The sequence below is a fragment of the Ranitomeya imitator genome, chromosome 8 (genome assembly GCF_032444005.1).
Source record: "Ranitomeya imitator isolate aRanImi1 chromosome 8, aRanImi1.pri, whole genome shotgun sequence".
NCBI classification, from domain to species: Eukaryota; Metazoa; Chordata; class Amphibia; order Anura; family Dendrobatidae; genus Ranitomeya; species Ranitomeya imitator.
In genome coordinates, this window is record NC_091289.1 from 175,623,478 (window position 1) to 175,647,421 (window position 23,944).

Genomic DNA, 23,944 nt, shown 5'->3' on the forward strand with positions numbered 1-23,944 from the left:
CACATACAGGTCCATCTGGGAAGCGGCGTATGGGTGAACGAGGAGAAATGGCACCAGCTGCAAGCAACGCAAGGAGATTCCAAGTACACCAAGAACCTGGCCGTCATGATCTGGGGCACGGATGTCCTCAAAAACCGAAGCGTCACCGGTGTGGCTACAAAGAAGAAAAAGGATGCAAGTCCCAAACCTCCGCTCTCACCTCACAAACTAAGTGTTATCAGAGGTAGATTGTCTGCTCGTGCGTCACTCCGAGCTTCATTCCTCCACATTACTTCACCAGTCCAGAAAAATCCCTAATTAAAAGGCATAAATGGAAATACTTATTCCTGAGCAGGAGCGTAAGATGCTCAAAGCCCAGTCCCCCGCTGGTGACATCGGTCACCGCCAGAGCAGCCCCTCGGCATCGCACTCTCCACAGGAGGAAGCTAAATTGAAGCTGGTAATATTAAAAGCGAGTTTCAGCGAGGGGAACAATGGCGCGTCTCACTGTTCACTCGTCAGTGTCGTCCCTTTGAGCGCTGTTCTTTACTCGGCGCTCTCTTCTCTCCCGCGCTCTCTGATGAGTGTCACCAAGGAGACCGGCTCAAGGGGGGATTCCTGCAGACTACTGAGGTTCCTTCTCAGCCGTGTTAATGGTAGCCTGCTAAAGGAGAACAGGTGTGCGGGGAGATGGTGGAATACAGATGTCGTGTCCTTTATCACCAGAAATACCTTCTTCATTGCTAGAGGCTGTGTGAGTAGTAGACCCCCTGTACGCCTGCATAAGCATGGACGCCTAGTGCCCATTCATCCCGAGGGACCTAAATGCCTGGAGTTCATAGTGTGCCTTGGTAGACATCCAATCATCATAGAGAAATCCCCACGTTAGATATTCATTGCATGTCCACTAGAGAGGTCATAATTGTCACCTTTGGGATATACATCTAGTTAGAAAATAGGGGTCCCCGGACCCCCACTCATCAGAAAATGAAATGGGAGGTCTGTGCAGCTTTCTCTATTCACTGATCCATAACTTCTACAGAAGTCATCGGAATGAACCATGTGCGGCCGCCTCTGCGTTCTCAGCCGGGACATGGCGGACGCCTCTGTGTTCAGCCGGGATGTGGCGGACGCCTCTGCGTTCTCAGCCGGGACGTGGCGGACGCCTCTGCGTTCTCAGCCGGGACGTGGCGGACGCCTCTGTGTTCAGCCGGGATGTGGCGGACGCCTCTGCGTTCTCAGCCGGGACGTGGCGGACGCCTCTGCGTTCTCAGCCGGGACGTGGCGGACGCCTCTGCGTTCTCAGCCGGGACGTGGCGGACGCCTCTGCGTTCTCAGCCGGGACGTGGCGGACGCCTCACTAGGTCTAATGGAGTGATCAGGAAACCCATTTTCTGGAAAGAGATTGTTGGTGGAAATAAAGATGTGGATATGCCATGAAATCTAAGGTAGGAATATCCCCACTGTAAGAGCGCAGTCAGACGGGCATATAAATCGGACCGCAATGCTAGGACTGGCCCTCCCAACCCAGGGCGTGACAGCTGCCTATGGATATATGAAGATGTCACCCTCTGGCTGGACGGGCCGTGCTTAGTCCGTGCACTGCGCGAGTGTTACAGGATTTAGATGTCAATGAGCCTTCCCTTGGCTAGGTCATCAGTATCATGTCGTTGGGGTCCAACATCCAACACTCCCACTGGTCAGCTGTTTGTGGGTTCCACAGCAGCTGGAAATAAACATTTTCTCGACACCCCAGCTCCGTACATTGTGTAGTGGTCATTGTCAGGCACTGCCGCTCAGCTCTCATTGGAGTGATTGGGAGTTGAGCTGCATTACAAATCCTGTACAATCCCTTTAAGGCAAAACAAAAGCAAATGCTATAAAACCTGATTATTGGTTTGTGAAGCTTTATTCTCCCTGTCGTCTCGCCATTAATCTTCTGACTGTTTTTACCTCTTCTTCAGAATGTGTGTACGACAGAATAGCACAAGACACGACGGACGAGAACGAGATTGCGCAGAGGCTCTCCAAAGTCAACAAGTACATCTGCGAGAAGATCATGGACATCAACAAGTCGTGTAAAAACGAGGAGCGGAAAGAGGCCAAGTTCAGTCTCCAATAAACCTGTTTTGTAAGGTGGGGTGATTGGTCTTATTCCATCGGTTTTCAGTGCTTTTGTCTGTTTCGCAGCGAGAACCAAAACGCACGCGTACAATGACATTTGTGTGACCGCGGATTCTAAAGCACAACGATACATCTCATAGTCTTTATTCGTATGGCAGTGGACCTGGAAACGACGTTACGTCTTTGCACCTCGTCAGGATATCTTCCTCCGCTATCCAGCTGCTCCCTTTTTACCTCCAGTTCCCATTTTACTTTGGATATGCTCTTGCTTTACTTTTTAATGCCAAGCTTGCCAAAAAAAAGTCCCTCTAAAATATGAAATAATAATATTTATCTTTTTAAAATGTTCCATTTCTGTCTTAATGTGGTTATGTTAGTTGTATCCGTTTCTGGGGTAGCTGAGTGATGGGCAACATGGTCGTTGTTTGCTATTTCAGAATGTTCAAAATGCGCGGTAAGGCAGTAATGCACCCTGCTCCCATGTTGTATTCCCGGTAGAGTCCCAGTGCCTCTTCCGATTAGTAGGCCCGGTACGATGTCATCGCTGTGGCACAATGCAAACATGATGTCATTCCAAGCTTACTAATCAGAAGAGGTGCCATGGTTGCCAACCGGGAGGAGGAGATTCACAGGGCTAGGTTCCCGCGGCCATGGACTACCGATGTGGCTGCTGCATCAAGATCCTGTAAATCTTTTTGCCGAACTCTAGTAACTAAACAAAACTTCTGTACAAGTAATTAAAGCGAAACCAACAGCCCAAACCACGGACATCGTGAAATTCAGATAGGTTCCTGTTGTGAGTTCTGTTGTTGGGCTCCCTCCTGTGGTCATGAATGGTACTTCGGCTGGTTCTGTCCATGGACTTTCTCTGGTGGCTGTGGGTGTTTCTGAGTTTCCTTCCTCAGGTGACAAGGTTAAGCTGGCTGCTCTATTTAACTCCACTTAGATCATTGCTCAATGTCACCTGTCAATGTTCCAGTATTGGTCTAGTTCACTCCTGGATCGTTCTTGTGACCTGTCTTCCCAGCTGAAGCTAAGTGACTGCTTGTTTTTCTCTGGTTTGCTATTTTTCTGTCCAGCTTACTATTTCGATTGTTCTTGCTTGCTGGAAGCTCTGGGACGCAGAGGGAGCGCCTCCGCACCGTGAGTCGGTGCGGAGGGTCTTTTTGCGCCCTCTGCGTGGTCTTTTTGTAGGTTTTTGTGCTGACCGCAAAGTAACCTTTCCTATCCTCGGTCTGTTCAGTAAGTCGGGCCTCACTTTGCTAAATCTATTTCATCTCTGTGTTTGTATTTTCATCTTTACTCACAGTCATTATATGTGGGGGGCTGCCTTTTCCTTTGGTGAATTTCTCTGAGGCAAGGTAGGCTTTATTTTTCTATCTTCAGGGCTAGCTAGTTTTTTAGGCTGTGCCGAGTTGCATAGGGAGCGTTAGGCGCAATCCACGGCTATTTCTAGTGTGGTTGATAGGATTAGGGATTGCTGTCAGCAGAGTTCCCACGTCCCAGAAATCGTCCTATATTATCAGTAACTATCAGGTCATTCCGTGTGCTCTTATCCACCAGGTCTATTATTGTCCTGACCACCAGGTCATAACAGATTCCCTCGTAATCTGAAGAGTAGCCATGCGCCGGGAGAAGACTCTGCTCATTGACCGGTCTCTCACTGGTTGCATTTGGGGAAAGACTTGTCAATCAAGCAAGAGCGAACCTCCCAGTGGACTCTTCTCCATATGCCTGGCTCCTGTTTCAAGTTATGTGCTTTCTAAAACTCTGCAGCATTTTTATAGCAAAGAATTGCACTCTGCAATGAGGGACTATGACTGTGCTTTATGCTGCCCGTGTAATGGTAGTCTCTAGAAAAGCTAAGGAACAACCAGTATGACAGCGGTAATCCCAGCCCTTATTGGTAGTCACACCGCTTTCCAAGCAACAGACATTACATCTGAAAATAATTTGTGGACAACTGAAGGACTCGGTGCAATTTGCCTTTTTTGTCGTCTTTTTTGTTGTCTTTTTTTGTCATCTTTTATGTTGTTACATTATTTCTGCCTTTGACGCTAAGTTTACAATTGTCCGGAGTAAATCTCTGTCTTATGTGTAATTCATGTTTTTTTTAAGCCCAAATGGCTCTGAAGTTTTGCACATATCATATTACGCTCTGTGCCATAAGTTTTCTTGACTTTGTACTTGAATGTGTGTCTTCTTGTTGTAAATGAATGTGCTGGTTCCCAGATATGAAAAATGACTGGTGCCAATAGCTGCCAATTAGAGTTTACCTTATTAGAGGCTGCAGATTGGTTGCTGTAGCCATAAAATGACCATTTTTCTTTGCAACCTAACGTTTTTGTATTTTTTTTTACATTTTTTATTTATTTTTAATGCCACCTGAAAAATAGGCTGCAGATTGGTAAAATAATGCATCACGTGCATCAAATTTCTAATTACTCCTGTATTTAGGGGATTCCTTCAAACCTTATAAGTATGATTGGTACTTAGAATAGCACAGTACGCATCCCCGCTCCTAGTATAAAAAATACTATGGGTTAAAGGGGGTTGTCGGAAATTGATAACAATCACAGGAAAGTCTGGCACAAACCGCTACCATTTGAGAAGTTGCCAACAGATGAAGTGTTCAGGTCTCACCATGGACACTACTAAGAGGGTAAGCTATTGCTTTTTGGTAAAATTCAGACCGTTTTTATGGTCTGTGCACGGACTGTAATGTCCAGACTGCCCCCGGGTCTTCTTATATATGTCTATGTGGCTGCTAACTTCTGGCTATCTGTCCTGTATTTATTAAATGGAGGTCCTCCATCTAAACTCCAAGCGATGTTAACCCCGTTACTAACGATTGCTCCAGTTAAGGTTCCCCCAGTGATCAAATAGGAGTCAACTATTTTGTTAATTAAAAAAAAAAATCTATATTTTTTTTAAATTCTAGGTTCAGGTTGGTTAAAGAAGCGATACCTCACCCGTCCTTCGCTCTCTCCTGCTTTGAGATTTCTGGGTACCCTGCCAGTCTCTTCTTAACACACAGGAAATAAGTCTCAACCAATCACTGGCCGCAGCAGTGACACGCCTCCTCCAGCCATTGGCTGAGGGTCATTTCCTGTGTGTCAAGAAGGAACAGGAAGTAGAGAAAATTGGGACACCAGGAATTGTCGCGGAGGATCGTGGAAGTCATCACTTCTTTTTGTTGCGTATACCTTTTTTTTTTTTCAAGTGGGCGCCCCCTTTTATGAACCTTTTTGGAGGATCCCTCTCCACAATCTGTATTTGTTTTCTTTATTATTATTATTATTATTATTATTATTATTATTTCACTTTAATGGCTCGGACTTGACTTTGACATTACACAGGAATAGCGAGGGCTTTTACATACTTCATTCAGTATTCACTTTCTGACCTAAAAGGTCTTGTGGGCCACCGTCTCGGCAGCACATCGTCCTGTGTAAACAGGAGTCGCACGGTCTACCTAGAATTGTCATGGAAATGTATTGAAAGCAATCCAATAGCAAAAAACGTTATTAATCCCGGCAAACTGCTCCTCGCTGCCCAGAATAATGTCACGTTATGTTTACACCGAACTGATGAAATATCTGCACGGCACAAACACTTTCTCCAGATGTTTTTTTGTTCCTAGTATTTTTTTTGTACCAAGCTCAAAACAGTGAATAAATATATAAAATTTCCTCCTATAAAATCCTATGACGTATCAGTATGTGGTTTTATTTGCACTATTGTAACATGTAAAAATGCATTGAAAATTGTGCACCAAAATTTGTCGAGCGAACCTACTGGAGGCAGCCATGTTGTGAACGGAACATCGTGTCATCAAGGAAATTCTCCACTTTTTTGATTTTTCCCTATCAATCAGATTTTAGTAAATCAGAAATAGAAAACGAGCTTAGGAATAGGTACTAGGCCTAAAACAGCCATTAGACTTGTCGTTAGTGTGTCTCAGAAGGGACCAGCGTTTTGGCCTAAAGTGATCTTCCTAATAACTAACGCAACTAAGAAACAGTTCAACTTTATTTCTCGCAGCAGGAATTGATTTTGGGAATCTCCCTCGTAAGCAAAACGCTCGTTCATCTGGTGAAATTTTGTGCAGCATCGTTCTCGGCAGCGCATTGTCCTTTGTAAATAGGACTAGCACTGCCGAGAACTATGGCAGCCTGTATGCACTGAGCGATCTAGTATAGATCGCTGACTGTGCATCGTTTTACTTTGGTCTACCTGGGTAGACAGGAATTTAAATGACCGCCGATTGGTAAAAGTTTGCCGATTGGTAAAAGTTTACCGATCGGCGGTCGCATTGTGCTGCCGGTTGGTCCATGTAAACGGACCTTTACCACTTTAGTAATTAAGAAAGTGAACCACTTTAAAGGAGAAATTCACTTAAGATTAGTTTCTGTTAAGTCTTAGGCCAGTTTCAGACATCTGATTTTCACGGTCCGAGCATCAGCCGGACCCATGAGGCTGTTGAATTTGGGTCCGGAGACCCGTGGCCGATCCGGACATTGCAGTCTGTACTCAGACCATGAAAGTCAGATGTCTATAACCAGTTTGATAATAAGTCCTCACCCGGCCAGTTTACATATAGGATGAGGTATCTGTAGTGGAGCTCAACTTTTTGGCTCTTGGCGTTCATTGAGATTGGTTTTAGGGATTGTTGTAAGTGATCTATGTAAGGTCTATACAGGGGTAGCACTTACAGTATGTAAGTATGCATGGCATAGAAATCTGCTGTTTGTTGCATTTATAGTTTTTTTTTTTTTTTTTTTGTTTTGGTTTTTTTGTGCATATTTGATGCAGCATTTTTTATGTATTTTTGGTTGCAGAAGGCACAATTGTTACACGTTTTTGTGTATTTTTCAAGTTCCCCATAGAAGTCCTTAGGAAAAAAAAATGCACAGTTCCACATAGTCTTTAAACACAGTGGCCACGAGTTTTCTGGAAATCACATCCACTTTCGTTGAACTGTTAATTGCGGGGTATTAAATAACACAGCGGAATAAGCGCGGCTTTTGTGCTACGTGGCAATATGGCCAAAGGCTACTTTGTCACGGAACGTGTATACAATGCATCTCTTGTAAGAGGTGCGGCGGTGATTTCCTGCAGCGGTATTTGCCATCGCGGATATCATTTCGGAGATGCTGCATAGTCCTTCCTTTTACGTTGCGATCACAATGACATTTGCAGCGTAGATTGACGTGCCGCCGATCTCTAACCCGCGTATCGTCGGTTTTCATGCACTCATGTATTTTTCACAAGTAAATCTGCAGGTGGATTTTCCTTCTAGTTGGTCTTTATCACCGGACGGCCCCTGGGGGCCGCACATCAGTCCCACCGTTCACAACCTGGCCGCCACCACTGAGTGCGCACACGTCGGCTACTCTTGGAGGCGAATCTCCGACTGTGTCTTCTGCTTGTTGTGGTTTGCAGCACTTTGTTTCTATATTAGAGAGACGAATTGTATTTTTTACTTCCAGACGGTTAATAATAAATATTATAAAATAATCCTTGCGTTTCTTGTATTTTGTTAAAAAATGGCGGCATTTAAAAGTACCAGGAAAATGCAGAAAAAAAAAACCCCCATTTTATTAGCTATGGCAAAAGTGTCATTTTCATGGTAACCGACCAGTGAAAGATTTGGTACTTGGGGCTAATGGGTTGTTTGATCTGTGCGGCAGTGACACGACGTCTCTGGGCGCGGGTTAGCTGTTGTCAGGATTAAGGTATGGATTAAATTGCAGAGATTTACAAAACAGCCTCCGGCTTTTACTGTTTGAAGATATATTACATAGATGGTCGATGGAAGGGTGCATAAATAAAAAACCCGATGCAAGCGACAAACTGCCACTAACTGCTCGAAAACTATTAGAATGATACTTCTCAAAAAAAACGGGTAGGACTGTGTGCTGGACATTGATGCACATTGCGAGCCTTCTCCTTTAACTCCGTGTGCTGGAAACTTGGTAACCAGTGATGAGCGAGCGTGCTCGGAGAAGGCGTTATGCAAGCATACTCGGCGTGCTCGAAAAATATGTTCGAGTCCCCGCTCCTGCTGTCCGAAAGCCGCAACACATGCACGGATTGCCTAACAAACGGGTACCTCTAAAAGGTAAAAGATGTTTTACATTTGTTTGTTCAATATTATTAACTACTACTAAGTTAGAGTCTGCAACCTTCATTCATTTTCAGATCTCCTGCTTCTCAGTTAGTATTTTTTTTTTCTAGTGAGTGTTCCTCCCAGTAATACAGGCTGGATGTGAGGTCTGTGTGCATCCAGGTTGCTACTGTCTCCGCTTGCTTTCATGTATCAGCACAACTCCACAACGTCTTTCCACTTCACATGCTTTCCTCCCTGTCGATAGACTTTTTTCTTTACCCTCCCTGAAGTACTTTCTCCCCTCTCCACTGCAGATCTGTGTACAAGAAAGTCGCTAGTTTGAGAGAAGCAGAAACTGACAAATTTTTATTGCTTTTGCAGATTGCTCAGTTAAATGATTTAGACACTCTGCAGCAAAATGGTACAAATATTATATTGAAGGTTATGTAGAAATCTGCCTAACTTTTCATTTAGGAAATAAAAAAAAAATCTGTCCAACGAGGTACATTGGCTTTAAAATAAAGTGCTGGTCCCATGAAGTTTTAGGAAATCATAATGGAGAAGTCCATTAATCTAGACCCTCTGTTGTTGTAGCCTTGGCATGGAGCACCTCTTGTTAAGTCCAGCTATGGTCGGCCATTTTTTCATTTTATGGCCTGTATATAGGAAACTTCTATTAGTATATTTAATTCTAGAATATCCCGAAATGTTGAATGGTGGATTATTTCTTTATTACTGTAAAACTAAGACAAAAAAAAATTGTGTTATGTTGGAAAAAGTTCCCTCCGTCTGAGTATTTCTTTGCAGTGTAATTTGGTAAACATTTCCATGGCTTTTCGATAATTTCCGAACTCCTATTTAAAATTTAAAGAACAATAGTCTGCAGCTCGTGATGATTGAAAGCTCTACCCAGGTAGACAGCGCACGTAACACGGCCCACGTGGGAAGACTTCCGTATTACATTGTGAAGCAGAAACCTTTTCTTATTCATAGAAATACAGGAAGAATCATGGTCCTGTTGCACTAAAAATATTAAAAAATAAATATACAATATTCCTGTCGCATTTGGTGTTAAGATTCACAAATCTCCATCTACTCTTAAAGGGGAATTCCATTTCATGTGCTTATCTGTACAATGGCTATTAATAAAGGATTTCTCCTTTCTCTATTTTTTCGTAGAGTGTTTCATTTTTATTATTCATTATTTTATTAAAATATTTGAAGGGTTTCTGAGGGATGTTATTCTGGATTATCTCAATGAGAATAACTGTTTAACTCCATATCAGCATGGGTTTATGAGAAATCGCTCCTGTCAAACCAATCTAATCAGTTTTTATGAAGAGGTAAGCTATAGGCTGGACCACGGTGAGTCATTGGACGTGGTATATCTCGATTTTTCCAAAGCGTTTGATACCGTGCCGCACAAGAGGTTGGTACACAAAATGAGAATGCTTGGTCTGGGGGAAAATGTGTGTAAATGGGTTAGTAACTGGCTTAGTGATAGAAAGCAGAGGGTGGTTATAAATGGTATAGTCTCTAACTGGGTCGCTGTGACCAGTGGGGTACCGCAGGGGTCAGTATTGGGACCTGTTCTCTTCAACATATTCATTAATGATCTGGTAGAAGGTTTACACAGTAAAATATCGATATTTGCAGATGATACAAAACTATGTAAAGCAGTTAATACAAGAGAAGATAGTATTCTGCTACAGATGGATCTGGATAAGTTGGAAACTTGGGCTGAAAGGTGGCAGATGAGGTTTAACAATGATAAATGTAAGGTTATACACATGGGAAGAGGGAATCAATATCACCATTACACACTGAACGGGAAACCACTGGGTAAATCTGACAGGGAGAAGGACTTGGGGATCCTAGTTAATGATAAACTTACCTGGAGCAGCCAGTGCCAGGCAGCAGCTGCCAAGGCAAACAGGATTATGGGGTGCATTAAAAGAGGTCTGGATACACATGATGAGAGCATTATACTGCCTCTGTACAAATCCCGAGTTAGACCGCACATGGAGTACTGTGTCCAGTTTTGGGCACCGGTGCTCAGGAAGGATATAATGGAACTAGAGAGACTACAAAGGAGGGCAACAAAATTAATAAAGGGGATGGGAGAACTACAATACCCAGATAGATTAGCGAAATTAGGATTATTTAGTCTAGAAAAAAGACGACTGAGGGGCGATCTAATAACCATGTATAAGTATATAAGGGGACAATACAAATATCTCGCTGAGGATCTGTTTATACCAAGGAAGGTGACGGGCACAAGGGGGCATTCTTTGCGTCTGGAGGAGAGAAGGTTTTTCCACCAACATAGAAGAGGATTCTTTACTGTTAGGGCAGTGAGAATCTGGAATTGCTTGCCTGAGGAGGTGGTGATGGCGAACTCAGTCGAGGGGTTCAAGAGAGGCCTGGATGTCTTCCTGGAGCAGAACAATATTGTATCATACAATTATTAGGTTCTGTAGAAGGACGTAGATCTGGGGATTTATTATGATGGAATATAGGCTGAACTGGATGGACAAATGTCTTTTTTCGGCCTTACTAACTATGTTACTATGTTATTTTTGTTGAAAGAATAAAGTGGGCAGCTAAGAGCCGTCTATTAAGATACCTTTGTTCTTCGCTCAGCCATTGAGTTATTATTCTCTCTCTCTCTCTCCCTCTCTCTCTCTCTCTCTCTCTCTCTCTCTCTATATATATAATCTCTTATGTTCATCTGCAGGTCGTCTATTCCTTGTAACTCACTGCCTCAGTACATTGGACTTGAACCTTAGATCAATGGTGAGGAATTATTTTTCCCAAGGGGCCAAATGAGAGACTGACTCTTGTGGAAAACCAAACTTAACTCTGCTCATTATTGTTACTGTTTTATCACTTAAGTCTGTTGAGTAGCTGCTACTAATAGTACATGTTACAATAGGGCTTATTGTAACAAGTATTGTTATATGTAGCAGCTGATTAAAACCATATATTTTACTGCTTTTTATAAGTTTCTAAAAAGAAATCATACTGCTCCTGTTGTTCAGCCATTGTATTTTGGTCAACATCTCTCAACACAATATGATGTCCCTAATGTCCCTCCTGCAGAGTATAAAGTCTCCACACAGGCCCCTTACACAATATAATGTCCCCTTACACATTATGATGTCCCCACAAAGCCTTCCATCCAGTGTGATGTCTCCACAAAGCCTTCCATCCAGTGTGATGGCCCCACAAAGCCTTCCATCCAGTGTGATGTCTCCACAAAGCCTTCCATCCAGTGTGATGTCTCCACAAAGCCTTCCATCCAGTGTGATGTCTCCACAAAGCCTTCCATCCAGTATGATGGCCCCACAAAGCCTTCCATCCAGTGTGATGTCTCCACAAAGCCTTCCATCCAGTGTGATGTCTCCACAAAGCCTTCCATCCAGTGTGATGTCTCCACAAAGCCTTCCATCCAGTATGATGGCCCCACAATGCCTTCCATCCAGTGTGAGGTCTCCACAAAGCCTTCCATCCAGTGTGAGGTCTCCACAAAGCCTTCCATCCAGTGTGATGTCTCCACAAAGCCTTCCATCCAGTATGATGGCCCCACAAAGCCTTCCATCCAGTGTGATGTCTCCACAAAGCCTTCCATCCAGTGTGATGTCTCCACAAAGCCTTCCATCCAGTGTGATGCCTCCAAAAAGCCTTTTTCATCCAGTGTGATGTCCTCATGGTCTCCCACAAGTACTGACCATAAAAAAAATACCCCCCCTTCCCTGCTGCTCTGGTTTGTGCGGTATACTGAGGCTCCGCAGAACTGGCACAATCAAGTGATTTCATCACGTTTGCTGCGCTCTCAGACACATAGAGCAGGCTCCGTGATAATTTGAGGGAGCTGACGTCTCCCTGTGCCATTACTGTATTCACTGTTATCTGCATCCCACAGATGCGGATACTGGTTAAATTCAGAAGCTGGTCAGGGACTGCATAGGAACATCCAAAGGACTGTGTCCCACGTGCTGCACTTTGCCCAGGTCTGCCTTAGATTAATAGCTTATCCGTCCTGCTCTTTAAGTTTCCCATTACCAATAGAGCAGACTCGTCCCATGGGAAAAAAAATAGCATCATGTGCTTATGTTGCGGTCTTTTCCATAAAGGCTGGTTTCACTCATCTTTTACAGTCTGAATATGGGCTGTGCAGACTAACCTCTGGTTTCTTTAGAGGTTATTGAGTTCCCGCAGGTTGAAGGAGACCGACAACTTGTCCATACATCCTAGTCCATACAATAAAACATGCATATGTGAAACTGACCTAAGATTGTAAGCCTTTATCTTCCGGAACCTCTGCATTATTTTCTGTTTTGTTTTGATTACTTATAATTTTAGATTTTTCAAATTGTACATCTCGGAATATATAAAAAAAGGTTATGAAGTTTTATGTCTAGGACAGAACAAATCTGGCCAACGTTCTAACTCTACAAGAGTCGCAAACCAATATGACCACTGTTACTCAAGTCTTGTAAAATGCCCAAAACCATTATACAGTAAGACATACCTTACTTAAATCATTTACATAAGTAGAAAGATTCCCAATCAAGATTTTGGGAAAACTGGATGTGAACTCTAGGATTTATAATATAAGATATATTGGTTTTCCCTTAGGGGCCACAAAAGCAAATATGCTTAAGTTCCCATACCCATAAAAGTGGCCAAACCCACCAATTTTTGGGCAACTGGCTGACAAGCTTTGGAGTATGGAGACCTTGTGTTTCTCCTCAACAGATGATGACTTGGTCTTTTTTTGTTCTACCAGGAGATAAGTTGTCTCCAGAGGTGTTGGCCGCGGCCTGTTCACCTTTTCATATTGAAAAACCATCTATATTCGGCCATACCCAGAGTGTATGTGAACATTGCATTGTTGTCAGCCTAACGAGCATTGGGTCAACTGCGATCCAAGGTGAGCGGGCACATTTTAGGAACATCTGAGAAGAACTTTTAAAACTTGATGGTCGAGGATAACTCTAGGATTTGTATATTCTGATGTGTTTTTTTTTTTTTTATTGTTTGTTTTTACCCTTGGGGTAAATTTTACTTTGTCCGCTCTTATTTTAGAATGGCGTGGTTATACATACACTTTGTTTTATTCCTCCTAGTATTTAAGATCACTAATTATCTCCAGGTATACCTTCATCAAGTTTTGAAAGAAAGTTCTTGAGTAATGATTGAAGCATTCACCCTGAGTTGTTTTTAAGGCCCTTTTGACATTCATTCGTATAGTGAAGACCGAGGAATCATTACTCTACAAAAATAGCTTCCCTAATGAGTGTTGGGTTTTCTGGCTGCATACATTTAATGAGACAATGGAGACTTAATGGATTTCTCTGAGACGTGATAACCTGCGCCAACCTTGTGTACAATATGGTCAGCCCGGCTTCTCAGTCCATTACCTGCAATGAAAGTGAAATAAAGTTTTTACTTTAGTCTCCGAGGTGCATTCGCTAGGAGTTAAGGGGCGCGCCATTTGCTTTGTATAAATTCCAGACATTCACGTCACTAGACTGTGACTTACGTGCACCGACCATTTTAAAATTCAGTCTGCCTTTAGAAGTTATTTACATACGGTAACTATCTAAATTTATAGATTTTTTTTTTTTTAAGATCTTAAGCTTGAAGATTTGAGTTTTGATTGATTGTGTGTTTCAGTGGACAATTCCAGGCAGACTGACCCAATATAGCGGACATTTAGCCGGCTCAGGCTCGGACACATTAGGACACGTCAGTGGTTTACATCAGTAGAGCTTGGACACTTTGCTGTTTTAATCTGAATGCACAATTTAGCAACATGATCTTTATAGAAAAAAATAGATTATATATATACTAGATGGCAGCCCGATTCTAAAGAATCGGGAGTCTAGAATCCATATATACTTTATTTATTCAAATGTAAGAATAATACAATTAATAAATAATAGTAAGAAAGAACAAAAATAATAGGCAGTATATGGAGAAAACACCAAACAAAAGTTCAAAATTGGTGTGAAAATGTCACTGAACCACTTCACAACTAAATATATATAGTTTTGGTAAATGGTATTATCATTTTTTTGACGAAATTCGCCAGGAGCTTGAAGAGCAACGTCACTGGGCCGCCTCCACGCAGTAGAAACTTGCTGTGAGGTAAAAATTCAAAAATCACACCAAAATGGTGGGCGGAGTGTGTCACAGTACGGCACGTTTCTGATTGGTCGCTCGCAGCAGGCGGCAACCAATCAGACACTGGACACTGACGTCACTTATCTCCGGACATTAGCTCCGGACATTAGCTCCGGACATTAGCTCCGGACATTAGCTCCGGACATTATCTCCGGACAAAGCCACGGAAGTTGGCACAAATTGCAGGAAGTAGTATTCTAGGCAATTATATATTAGACTAGATGGCAGCCCGATTCTAAAGAATCGGGAGTCTAGAATCCATATATACTTTATTTATTCAAATGTAAGAATAATACAATTAATAAATAATAGTAAGAAAGAACAAAAAATGGCTGCACTCACCAGCTCTTGACAATTCTTGTTATTTAAGAAATTGCTGGGCAATAATGGACAATGTCCTTATGTGGCAAATAATAGAGCAATATACCCAATGTGGCAAAGAAGAGGTTAATAAACGGCAGTCTCTCAGTATAACAGTCAGTGAATAATAGGCAGTATATGGAGAAAACACCAAACAAAAGTTCAAAATTGGTGTGAAAATGTCACTGAACCACTTCACAACTAAATATATATAGTTTTGGTAAATGGTATTATCATTTTTTTGACGAAATTCGGCAGGAGCTTGAAGAGCAACGTCACTGGGCCCGCCTCCACGCAGTAGAAACTTGCTGTGAGGTAAAAATTCAAAAATCACACCAAAATGGTGGGCGGAGTGTGTCACAGTACGGCACGTTTCTGATTGGTCGCTCGCAGCAGGCGGCAACCAATCAGACACTGGACACTGTTGACGTCACTTATCTCCGGACATTAGCTCCGGACATTAGCTCCGGACATTAGCTCCGGACAGGAAGTTGGCACAAATTGCAGGAAGTAGTATTCTAGGCAATTATATATTAGAGATATATATATATATATATATATATATATATATATATATATATATATATATATATATATATACCCTCGATTCATTATTTGCATTTATTAAAAATTCCTTTTCTTCTTTTCTCCACTATTGGTTGTAAAATGCATCAAACTGACGCGTGCAATTCATGAATGTGGCGCAAAGTTAAAAAGGATGATGATGACTTGGGCTAATGTTGTCTATGGACTATTAGGATTTTGGATGGATCTATTTCTCAATTACAGACTTATGAGTAAAACTCTGAGAATATTGTCAAAAGCTGGGCTAAAAAGTAATTTTTATGAGTCCCAAACGTACATTGGTGGTACTAAATGACCATCTTATAGCTTAGTCTGGTAGTAAATATGTTTATTCAATGTCTACACAGCAGATGATCCAAAACTCAATAACCTGCTTTTATTTTTTTTTTTTGTATCTGCATGTTGTCTTTTTAATTCAGAGCTTAAAATCCCCTCTATAAATAAATTAATAATAAAAACAACTTTGACTTTTCACATAGTCCACTAGGCCTAATAATAGACTCCTACTTCCTATTTTATTCAGATAATAATACAGCAGTCTCATTATCATCACAGACAGGATTACAAAGTAAATAACACAGGAAATGGTGGTCACAGCTCACCTCCTTCCACTCACTGCACAAGGACCTTAGCCCGTATAAATGAGCAGAAAAAATACATGTACACAAATCAATGGCGGTCTATTGGCGACTGAAAAGAACAGGAAGTGTGTACCAAACTTTAGGACTAGTGTTCAGTGTGAACAATGTGAAAATCTGTATTTTCATTTTAATCCTGTCTGTGATGATAATGAGACTGCTGTATTAAATGGGAAGCCTGAATCTCGCATTAGACCTAGTGGTCAGTGTGAAAATTGCCCACATTTTTTTTTTTTTTTTACATTTGTAAAATAAAAAATAAAAATACATTTAAAATAAAAACCCGATTTACCAATAGGTCATTGATCTTTTTAATTCTGCATCAGTGACTGATGGATTAGAACCCCAGGGGTTTAGTAAGGTAATTTAATGAGAAGCCTTTGTATGAATATTCCTGTTGTTCTCATGCACCGCTGTCTGTAGAAGGCGCTCGTATTCGGTTAACACCATGATTTTAGAATAACATTGGTTCTCTTTTTAGATTTGTAAAGACATATTTCACTGGGTTATGTATTCGCACCGAGCGATGGGCGGAAAATGATGAGTTGGATGAAGTTAAATTGATACATTCCCATTTGTGTGCTTTGCAATATAGAATTTTTTTCTCTGTTATTGCCAGGCTCAACACCTGTCTTGCAAAAGGAGATCATCAAATCAAGTAGTGAATGGAGATATAAAAAAAATCAATTTGACCCATCTACCCTGCACACTGTCTGTTTTCTCTCGCTATTCATTTTTTAGATGTAGAAAGAAAGCCCACAGAGCACCTCTACCTGCCATGTTCTTACATAGCTTCTATGAGCTATGGTCAGCCTAGCAAATATTTGGTGGCTTTTACAGATCACTTCGCTCCACTGAAGCTCATAGTATACAGTGGCATGTAAAAGTTTGGGCACCCCTGGTCAAAACTACTGCTAGTGTGAACATATACATCTTCATCTTTTATGTTTTCAAAATTACAAAAAAGGAAAATGTTTCGATGCAAAAGTTTGGGCGTCCTTGGAGATTTCTGTACTCGGATAACTTTTGACTAAAGTTTCCAACGTTAATTAGGCTGTTAGGGTTATGGCTTCTTCACTATCCTAATTAAGAAAGGCTAGGGGATGCAGATATCACAGCTTTATACAAACCCAGCCTCCTCTAACCTTGTGCCAAAAAACAGCAGCCATGGGTTGTTCTAAGCAGCTGCCTAGCACTCTGAAAATGAAAATGGTGGAGGCCCACAAAGCAGGAGAGGGTTATAAGCAGATGGCAAAGCGTTTTCAAGTTGACATTTTCTCAGTTTGAAATGTAATGAAGAAAAGGCAGTTAACTGGAACAGTGGAGGTCAAGATCACGTCTGGAAAACCAAGCAACGTTTCAGTGAAAGTTGCTCGTAGGATTGCTAGAGAGGCAGATCAGAGTCCCTGACTTGACTGCAAAAGACCTTCAGAAAGATGTGGCAGACTCTGGCATTGTGGTACATTGTTCTACTGTTCAGAGACATCTGCACAAATCTGTCCTTGATGGAAAAGTCATCAGAAGAAAACCTCTCCTGCATCTTACCATAAAATACACTGTCAGAAGTAAGCAAAAGAACATATAAACACACCGGATGCATTTGGAAACAAGTCCTGTGGACCGATGAGTTAACATAGAAATCTTTGGCCACAATGATCAAAGGTATGAGTGGAGAAAAAGGGCACAGAATTTCAGGAAAAGAACATCTCGCCAATAATTAAGCATGGGGGTGGATCAATCATGCTTTGGGGTTGTGGTGCAACCAATGGCACTGAGAACATTTCATGGGTAGGAGGAAGAATGGATTCAATGAAATTTCAACAAAAAAATGTATAATGATTAGTGATGAGCGAATGTGCTCAGATATGTTTGAGTCCATGCTGCAGCATGATTTGCAGCTGTTGGGGGCGTGATCCAATAAGTTTGAGTCCCTGCGTATGCTTGTTTTGCGGCCAAACATGCAGCTGCAGGGACTCTAAGATATTCGAGCACTCACAGGATACTCTGTTAACACCCGAGCATACCCAGATAACACCTTATCCGAATACTTCCACTCATCACTAAAAATTATCCTAAACACATCAAAATCCACAATAGATTACCTCAAAAGGCGCAATCTGAAGGTTTTCAATGGCCCTCACAGTCCCCTGATCTGACCATCATTGAAAATCTGTGGCTAGACCTCAAAATAGCAGTGCATGCAAGACGAGCCAGTAATCTGACACAACTGGAAGACGTTTTCAAGAAAAAATGATGAAATTCCTTCAAACAAAAATTGAAAGACTCTTGTCTGGCTACAAAAAGTGTTTACAAGCTGAAACAAAACTGGGGTGCAACTAGGTACTAACCATGCAGGGTGCCGAAACTTTTTCATTGGTCAATTTTCCTTTTTTTTAATTTTCAAAATGTAAAAGATGAAAAAAAAATTATATTTTGCTTAAAGTGAACCTGTCTATGATCTCTAAGGAAACCATCCCTTTTCTTGTATATTGCGCCTCCAACCTGCATCTGAAGGTATTTTATATACATTTGTGGTACTGATTGCACTGAACACTTGCGCACTTTATTATACAATTGGTTTTGTTATATTTGTGAAGGTAGCCATTTTTTCCATATAGAGGTTGTCTACAGCCACATTAACCTCGCGTTTAATGGCCTTCAAGCACTAGAGACCTTCTTGACACAACATAGCAAGACCATAGATAACCATATTGTGTGCATGTTGGGGGTTTGTTGGTACGGGTTTAGAAGTAGGGGGCTGCAGGGAATATAAGGGACTGCCGACATTCAGCGGGGGGCACCAGATTGAATTTTAGGGTGCCAACCTCCGCTGTTAGATAGGTCATCAGTCTTAGGGAATCATTAGGGTCAGTGTAAAAATTATACCACCCTGTCCAAACATCCTACCTAACTCCCTGACAATATTCCCCTATTCTAAATGCCCGGGTGGTGCTACTTCTATTTTTCGAGTATATGTTTTTTGAGTTTTTAATTAAATATGGAAAGTTAAATTTTAAGGGTTTTTCTTTTTGGTTTATGGAGAGTGACAAGCCAGTCCTGCCATGTCAGGGTTAGGAGACTTCTAAGCCATGCATGCTCCTCTGGGAAATTGAATATCCAAATTGTCTGTTCCCAAAAGAGCATGTATGGCTTTTAAATCTCCTCACTCTGACATGCCAGGCTTGGCTTGTCACTCTCCACAAGGAGATATGTTACCCTTTACACCCCAGTCCAGAACCTGTCACCTAGCCAAACTAGATCTCATACTTTTCACTGATGAGAGGCAATACCCAGAAACACCATGTTTGCAAATTGAGATTCTGGTTTGGCTTTTATGCTAAGTCATGTTGTAAGGCTCGTTAGAGTTGATATAGATTTTTAGGATCCCTGCTTCCAGTAGGAGGCGATAGAATTTTAGTCCTCTTCTTGTCTGGAAAGACCATTTGCATATTAAACACCAGGATTGCAAATGATGAAAAAATGCCAAGAACATTTTCAAAATATCTTGGCTTATTCAGTAATGAGTATGGGCGCCGCAGGCAGAAATCCGAGCACTTACACTCTTTGGCTTCTATCAATGAGGTTATTAAAAGTTGTCTCAGGAATATTCTGCAGCGCTGAATGCATTTATCCAAGGTATCCATTAGTGCTGCTGGAAGCTCCCTTTGCAATTGCTGACTAAAGATGTTCCAGATGGGAGATGAGCCTAGAGATGCTGCAGGTCATGGTGGCACGTTTAGGCCACGTAGGCTGCTCATAGTAGCTCATGCAAAATGCGACCTGGTGTCATGTTGAAAAACTGCTCTTGGTACAATTTGGAGAAATGGACGTTGTTACAGAACCCCCATCACCAAGAATATGTTATGCTATATATATATTATGTATAATAGGTTCCATGTGAAATGCATCAGTCCACAGGCTGCGCCCCTGGGCAGAGAGGACAAGATATTCTCTTTCTGTCCTCCCCCACCTTTGTAATTCCCCCAGTAAATACCAGCAGGCTCCGGCCCCCTGCGGCTATTGTAATGTATGTCTGGCCTGTTTTTTCTATTGGCCTGCCCTCTGTATCTGTGTTATATATTCTGTGTGTTGTAAATAAAGTGTGTCCTTTTAGACTGGAAATACCTGGAGTAGCAGTCAGCTTTTATATGCTCCCATGTAATCAAGAATTTGTAGCCAGCGTCCTTCTAAATTCTAAATATTCAATTCTAAATATTTTTCTAGCCAGCGTCCTTCATTCAGAATCCAGCAAAAGCAGACTGGACCTCCTGAAATACGGGGGGTGCTGAAAGAGGTACTACAGCACAGTAGACCCCGTTACAGAAGTAATACCGGTTCCACAACAAAATCAATGTAATTCCGAGCTGTTGGCACACAAGGAATGATGACTAGATAGGTTCAGCTACTGTGCATATTGCCACCTCACACTATAATCCCAAGAGTAGGACCAATTACTTCATGATGGCTTCTTCATGGCGTTGCCCACATGGTCTACAGACAAATCAATGACTATCATTGTATGCAAGACAAAAGCCGGATTCATCACTAAAGAAGATAGACCTCTATTACAGCCTCCATTGCCATCTTCCTCGGCACCATGATGAGCTTAGAGAGCAGTGGAGTGAAGTCAATGAAAAACCTGTAGCTGGACGTCTAACTCATAGTCCAATGTCATGCAAAAGCCGTCTTATGTTTTTCTTAGACACGTTTTAACCTCGATGTGTTATATCCAATTTCACTTACTGTCCAGAATGGATCAATAATGGAACCAATGGCATGGAAATTTCTCCAAAATGTCCCAAGAGATGTTTCTTGAACACGACAATCCCAGGCTGCATGTTTCTCTCACTACTGTGAGCAGCCTCCATGGCCTAAATGTGCTACCATGGCCTGTAGCATCTCCAAACTTGTCTTCCATCGAGTACAACTGGGACATCATTGGTCAGCAATTGCACAGGGACCTGCCAGCAGAGGATCTTGATGATTTGTGTACCAACTACATTCAGCGAGGAACATTCCAGCCGACCATTAAAGGGACACTGTCACCTGAATTTGGAGGGAACAATCTTCAGCCATGGAGGCGGGGTTTTTGGGTGTTTGATTCACCCTTTCCTTACCCGCTGGCTGCATGCTGGCTGCAATATTGGATTGAAGTTCATTCTCTGTCCTCCATGGTACACGCCTGCGCAAGGCAAGATTGCACTGTGCAGGCATGTACTACGGAGGACAGAGAATGAACTTCAATCCAATATTGCAGCCAGCATGCAGCCAGCGGGTAAGGAAAGGGTGAATCAAAAACCCCAAAACCCCGCCTCCATGGCTGAAGATTGTTCCCTCCAAATTCAGGTGACAGTGTTCCTTTAATAATCTCATGGATTGCAGCTAAGACTCGGATTTCTGCATGTGGTGCTCATACTCCTCCAGACTGAATAAATCTAGATGTTTTGAAAAATATGTTTTGGGTTTTTCATCATTTGCATATCATTAACATGTTTATCCATCTTGTGATAGCTTTCCTTTCTTGGTGTTGTAATTTCAATGTTGAAGAGTGTATATATCATATCCAGGGGCGTAGCTAGAGCTTTTGCCGCCCGGGGCTGCTCCCGAGTTTGGCGCCCTCCCCCCCCCCTCGGCTCAATACACACAAAGGTTACCAAAAATAGGAAAACACGCATGATCGGGACTGCAAAAAAAAAACAAGTTCTGCTTACCTGACCGCGCTCCTGCTCTCTCCACGCAGCTGAAGCGTGCACTCGCCGGCGACTGACAATGATGTCAGCATTGCCCCAGTGTCTCCAGCAATCATCTGCCCCAGTGTGTCCTCCAGCATTGCCCCCAGTGTGTCCAGCAATCTGCCCCAGTGTCTCCAGCATTGCCCCAGTGTCTCCAGCAATCTGCCCCAGTGTCTCCAGCAATCTGCCCGTGTCTTCAGCATTGCCCCCAGACAGTGTGTCCAGCAATCTGCCCCAGTGTGTCCAGCATTGCCCCAGTGTGTCCTCCAGCATTGCCCCCAGTGTGTCCAGCAATCTGCCCCAGTGTCTCCAGCATTGCCCCAGTGTCTTCAGCATTGCCCCAGTGTGTCCACCGTTAGCTTATCAAAAAACAAACAGAGTCTCCTCACCTGACCAGCGCTCCATGCGGCGAGCTCCCTCCGGCAGCGCACACTCGCCGGCGACTGACAATGACGTCAGAAGCCGGCGACGTGTGCGCTGCGGCCGACTTCAGCTGCCAGCCTCCGAATGGCTGGTGGCTGTTCTTAACTATTGACGTGCGGGCGTGGGCCCGCACGTCAATAGCGTTAAACAGCTGCAGCGCCGGCCGCGGTTTTAGAGGGCCCCGGGCGAAAGAGCCTCAGTGGGCCCCCCCTTTAACACATAGCACGATTCACGATGCAGATACAGCAGAGAAATATAGCATAGCCACATAGCATATAACACAGCCCACGTAGCACATAACACAGCCCACGTAGCATATAGCATAGCCACGTAGTGTATAACACAGCCCACATAGCGTATAGCACAGCCACGTAGTATATAACTGTTGTGAATTCTGTGGCAGAGCTCCCTCTTGTGGTCACAAGTGGTACTTCGGCTGATTCTCTCTGTGAGCTTCCGTTGGTGGAGGAAAGTGGTACTGCGGCTTCTGAGTTTCCTTCCTCAGGTGATATGGTGAAGTCGTTAGGTGCTGCTCTATTTAACTCCACCTAGTGCTTTGATCCTGGCCTCCAGTCAATGTTCTAGTATTGGACCTGTCTCCTCCTGGATCGTTCCTGTGGCCTACTGCTCTGCATAGCTAAGTTATTCTTTGCTATTTGTTGCTGTTTTTTTCTGTCCAGCTTGTCTATTTGTTTTTTCCTGCTTGCTGGAAGCTCTGGGACGCAGAGGGTGTACCTCCGTGCCGTTAGTACGGTACGGAGGGTCTTTTTGCCCCCTTTGCGTGGTTTTTGTAGGGTTTTGTGTTGACCGCAAAGTTACCTTTCCTATCCTCGCTCTGTTCAGAAAGTTGGGCCTCGCTTTGCTAAATCTATTTCATCTCTACGTTTGTCTTTTCATCTTAACTCACAGTCATTATATGTGGGGGCTGCCTTTTCCTTTGGGGATAATTCTCTGAGGCAAGGTAGGCTTATTTTCTATCTTCAGGCTAGCTAGTTTCTCAGGCCGTGCCGAGTTGCATAGGGAGCGTTAGGCGCAATCCACGGCTGCCTTTCGTGTGGTTGGAGAGGATTAGGGATTGCGGTCAACAGAGTTCCCACGTCTCAGAGCTCGTTCTTGTTTTTTGGGTTATTGCCAGGTCACTGTATGTGCGCTGACCTCTATGTCCATTGTGGTACTGAATTACCTTTCATAACAATAACACAGCCACGTAGTATATTGCACAGCCCACATAGCATATAACACAGCCATGTAGTATATTGCACAGCCCACGTAGCATATTACCCAGCCACGTAGTATATTGCCCAGCCACGTAGTATATTGCCCAGTCACGTAGTATATTGCCCAGCCACGTAGTATATTGCCCAGTGATGTAGTATATTGCCCAGTGATGGAGTATACAGCACAGAGTCACGTGGTATACAGACTTAAAATAAAAAATAAACATATACTCACCCTCCGATGAAGTTCTGGCCCTGTACCGCACGAGGCAGCTTCCGGTCCCAGGGTTGGTATGAGCGCAGGACCCGTGATGACGCTGCGGTCACATGACCGTGACGTCATGGCAGGTCCTTCTCACATACCATCCTTGGCACCGGAAGCTGCCGCTTGCATGGAGCGGGCACTGGAGCGTGGCGAGGAGCGGGAAAGGCGATGGAGGGTGAGTATAGCAGGTTTTTTGTTTTTTTATTATTTTTAACATATTTTTACTATTGATGCTGCATAGGCAGCATCAATAGTAAATAGTTGGGGACACACAGGGTTAATAGCAGCAGTAACGGAGTGCGTTACACCGCGGCCCG

At 43.0% G+C, this 23,944-nt stretch overlaps 2 protein-coding genes across 3 annotated transcripts in view; both read left to right on the forward strand.

The window, feature by feature from the left end:
- Positions 1-5,010, forward strand: part of BEND5 (BEN domain containing 5) — a 34,140-nt gene extending 29,130 nt beyond the window's left edge. Inside the window, exons 6-7 of the mRNA XM_069737948.1 lie at positions 10-223; positions 1,944-5,010. Coding sequence (XP_069594049.1) covers positions 10-223; positions 1,944-2,101 — 372 coding nt within the window. The 3' untranslated portion in view covers positions 2,102-5,010. The remainder of the gene's footprint in view (positions 1-9; positions 224-1,943) is intronic.
- The window catches only part of AGBL4 (AGBL carboxypeptidase 4), a 1,562,854-nt gene that overhangs the window by 1,127,295 nt on the left and 411,615 nt on the right, over positions 1-23,944 (forward strand). The window lies entirely within an intron of this gene.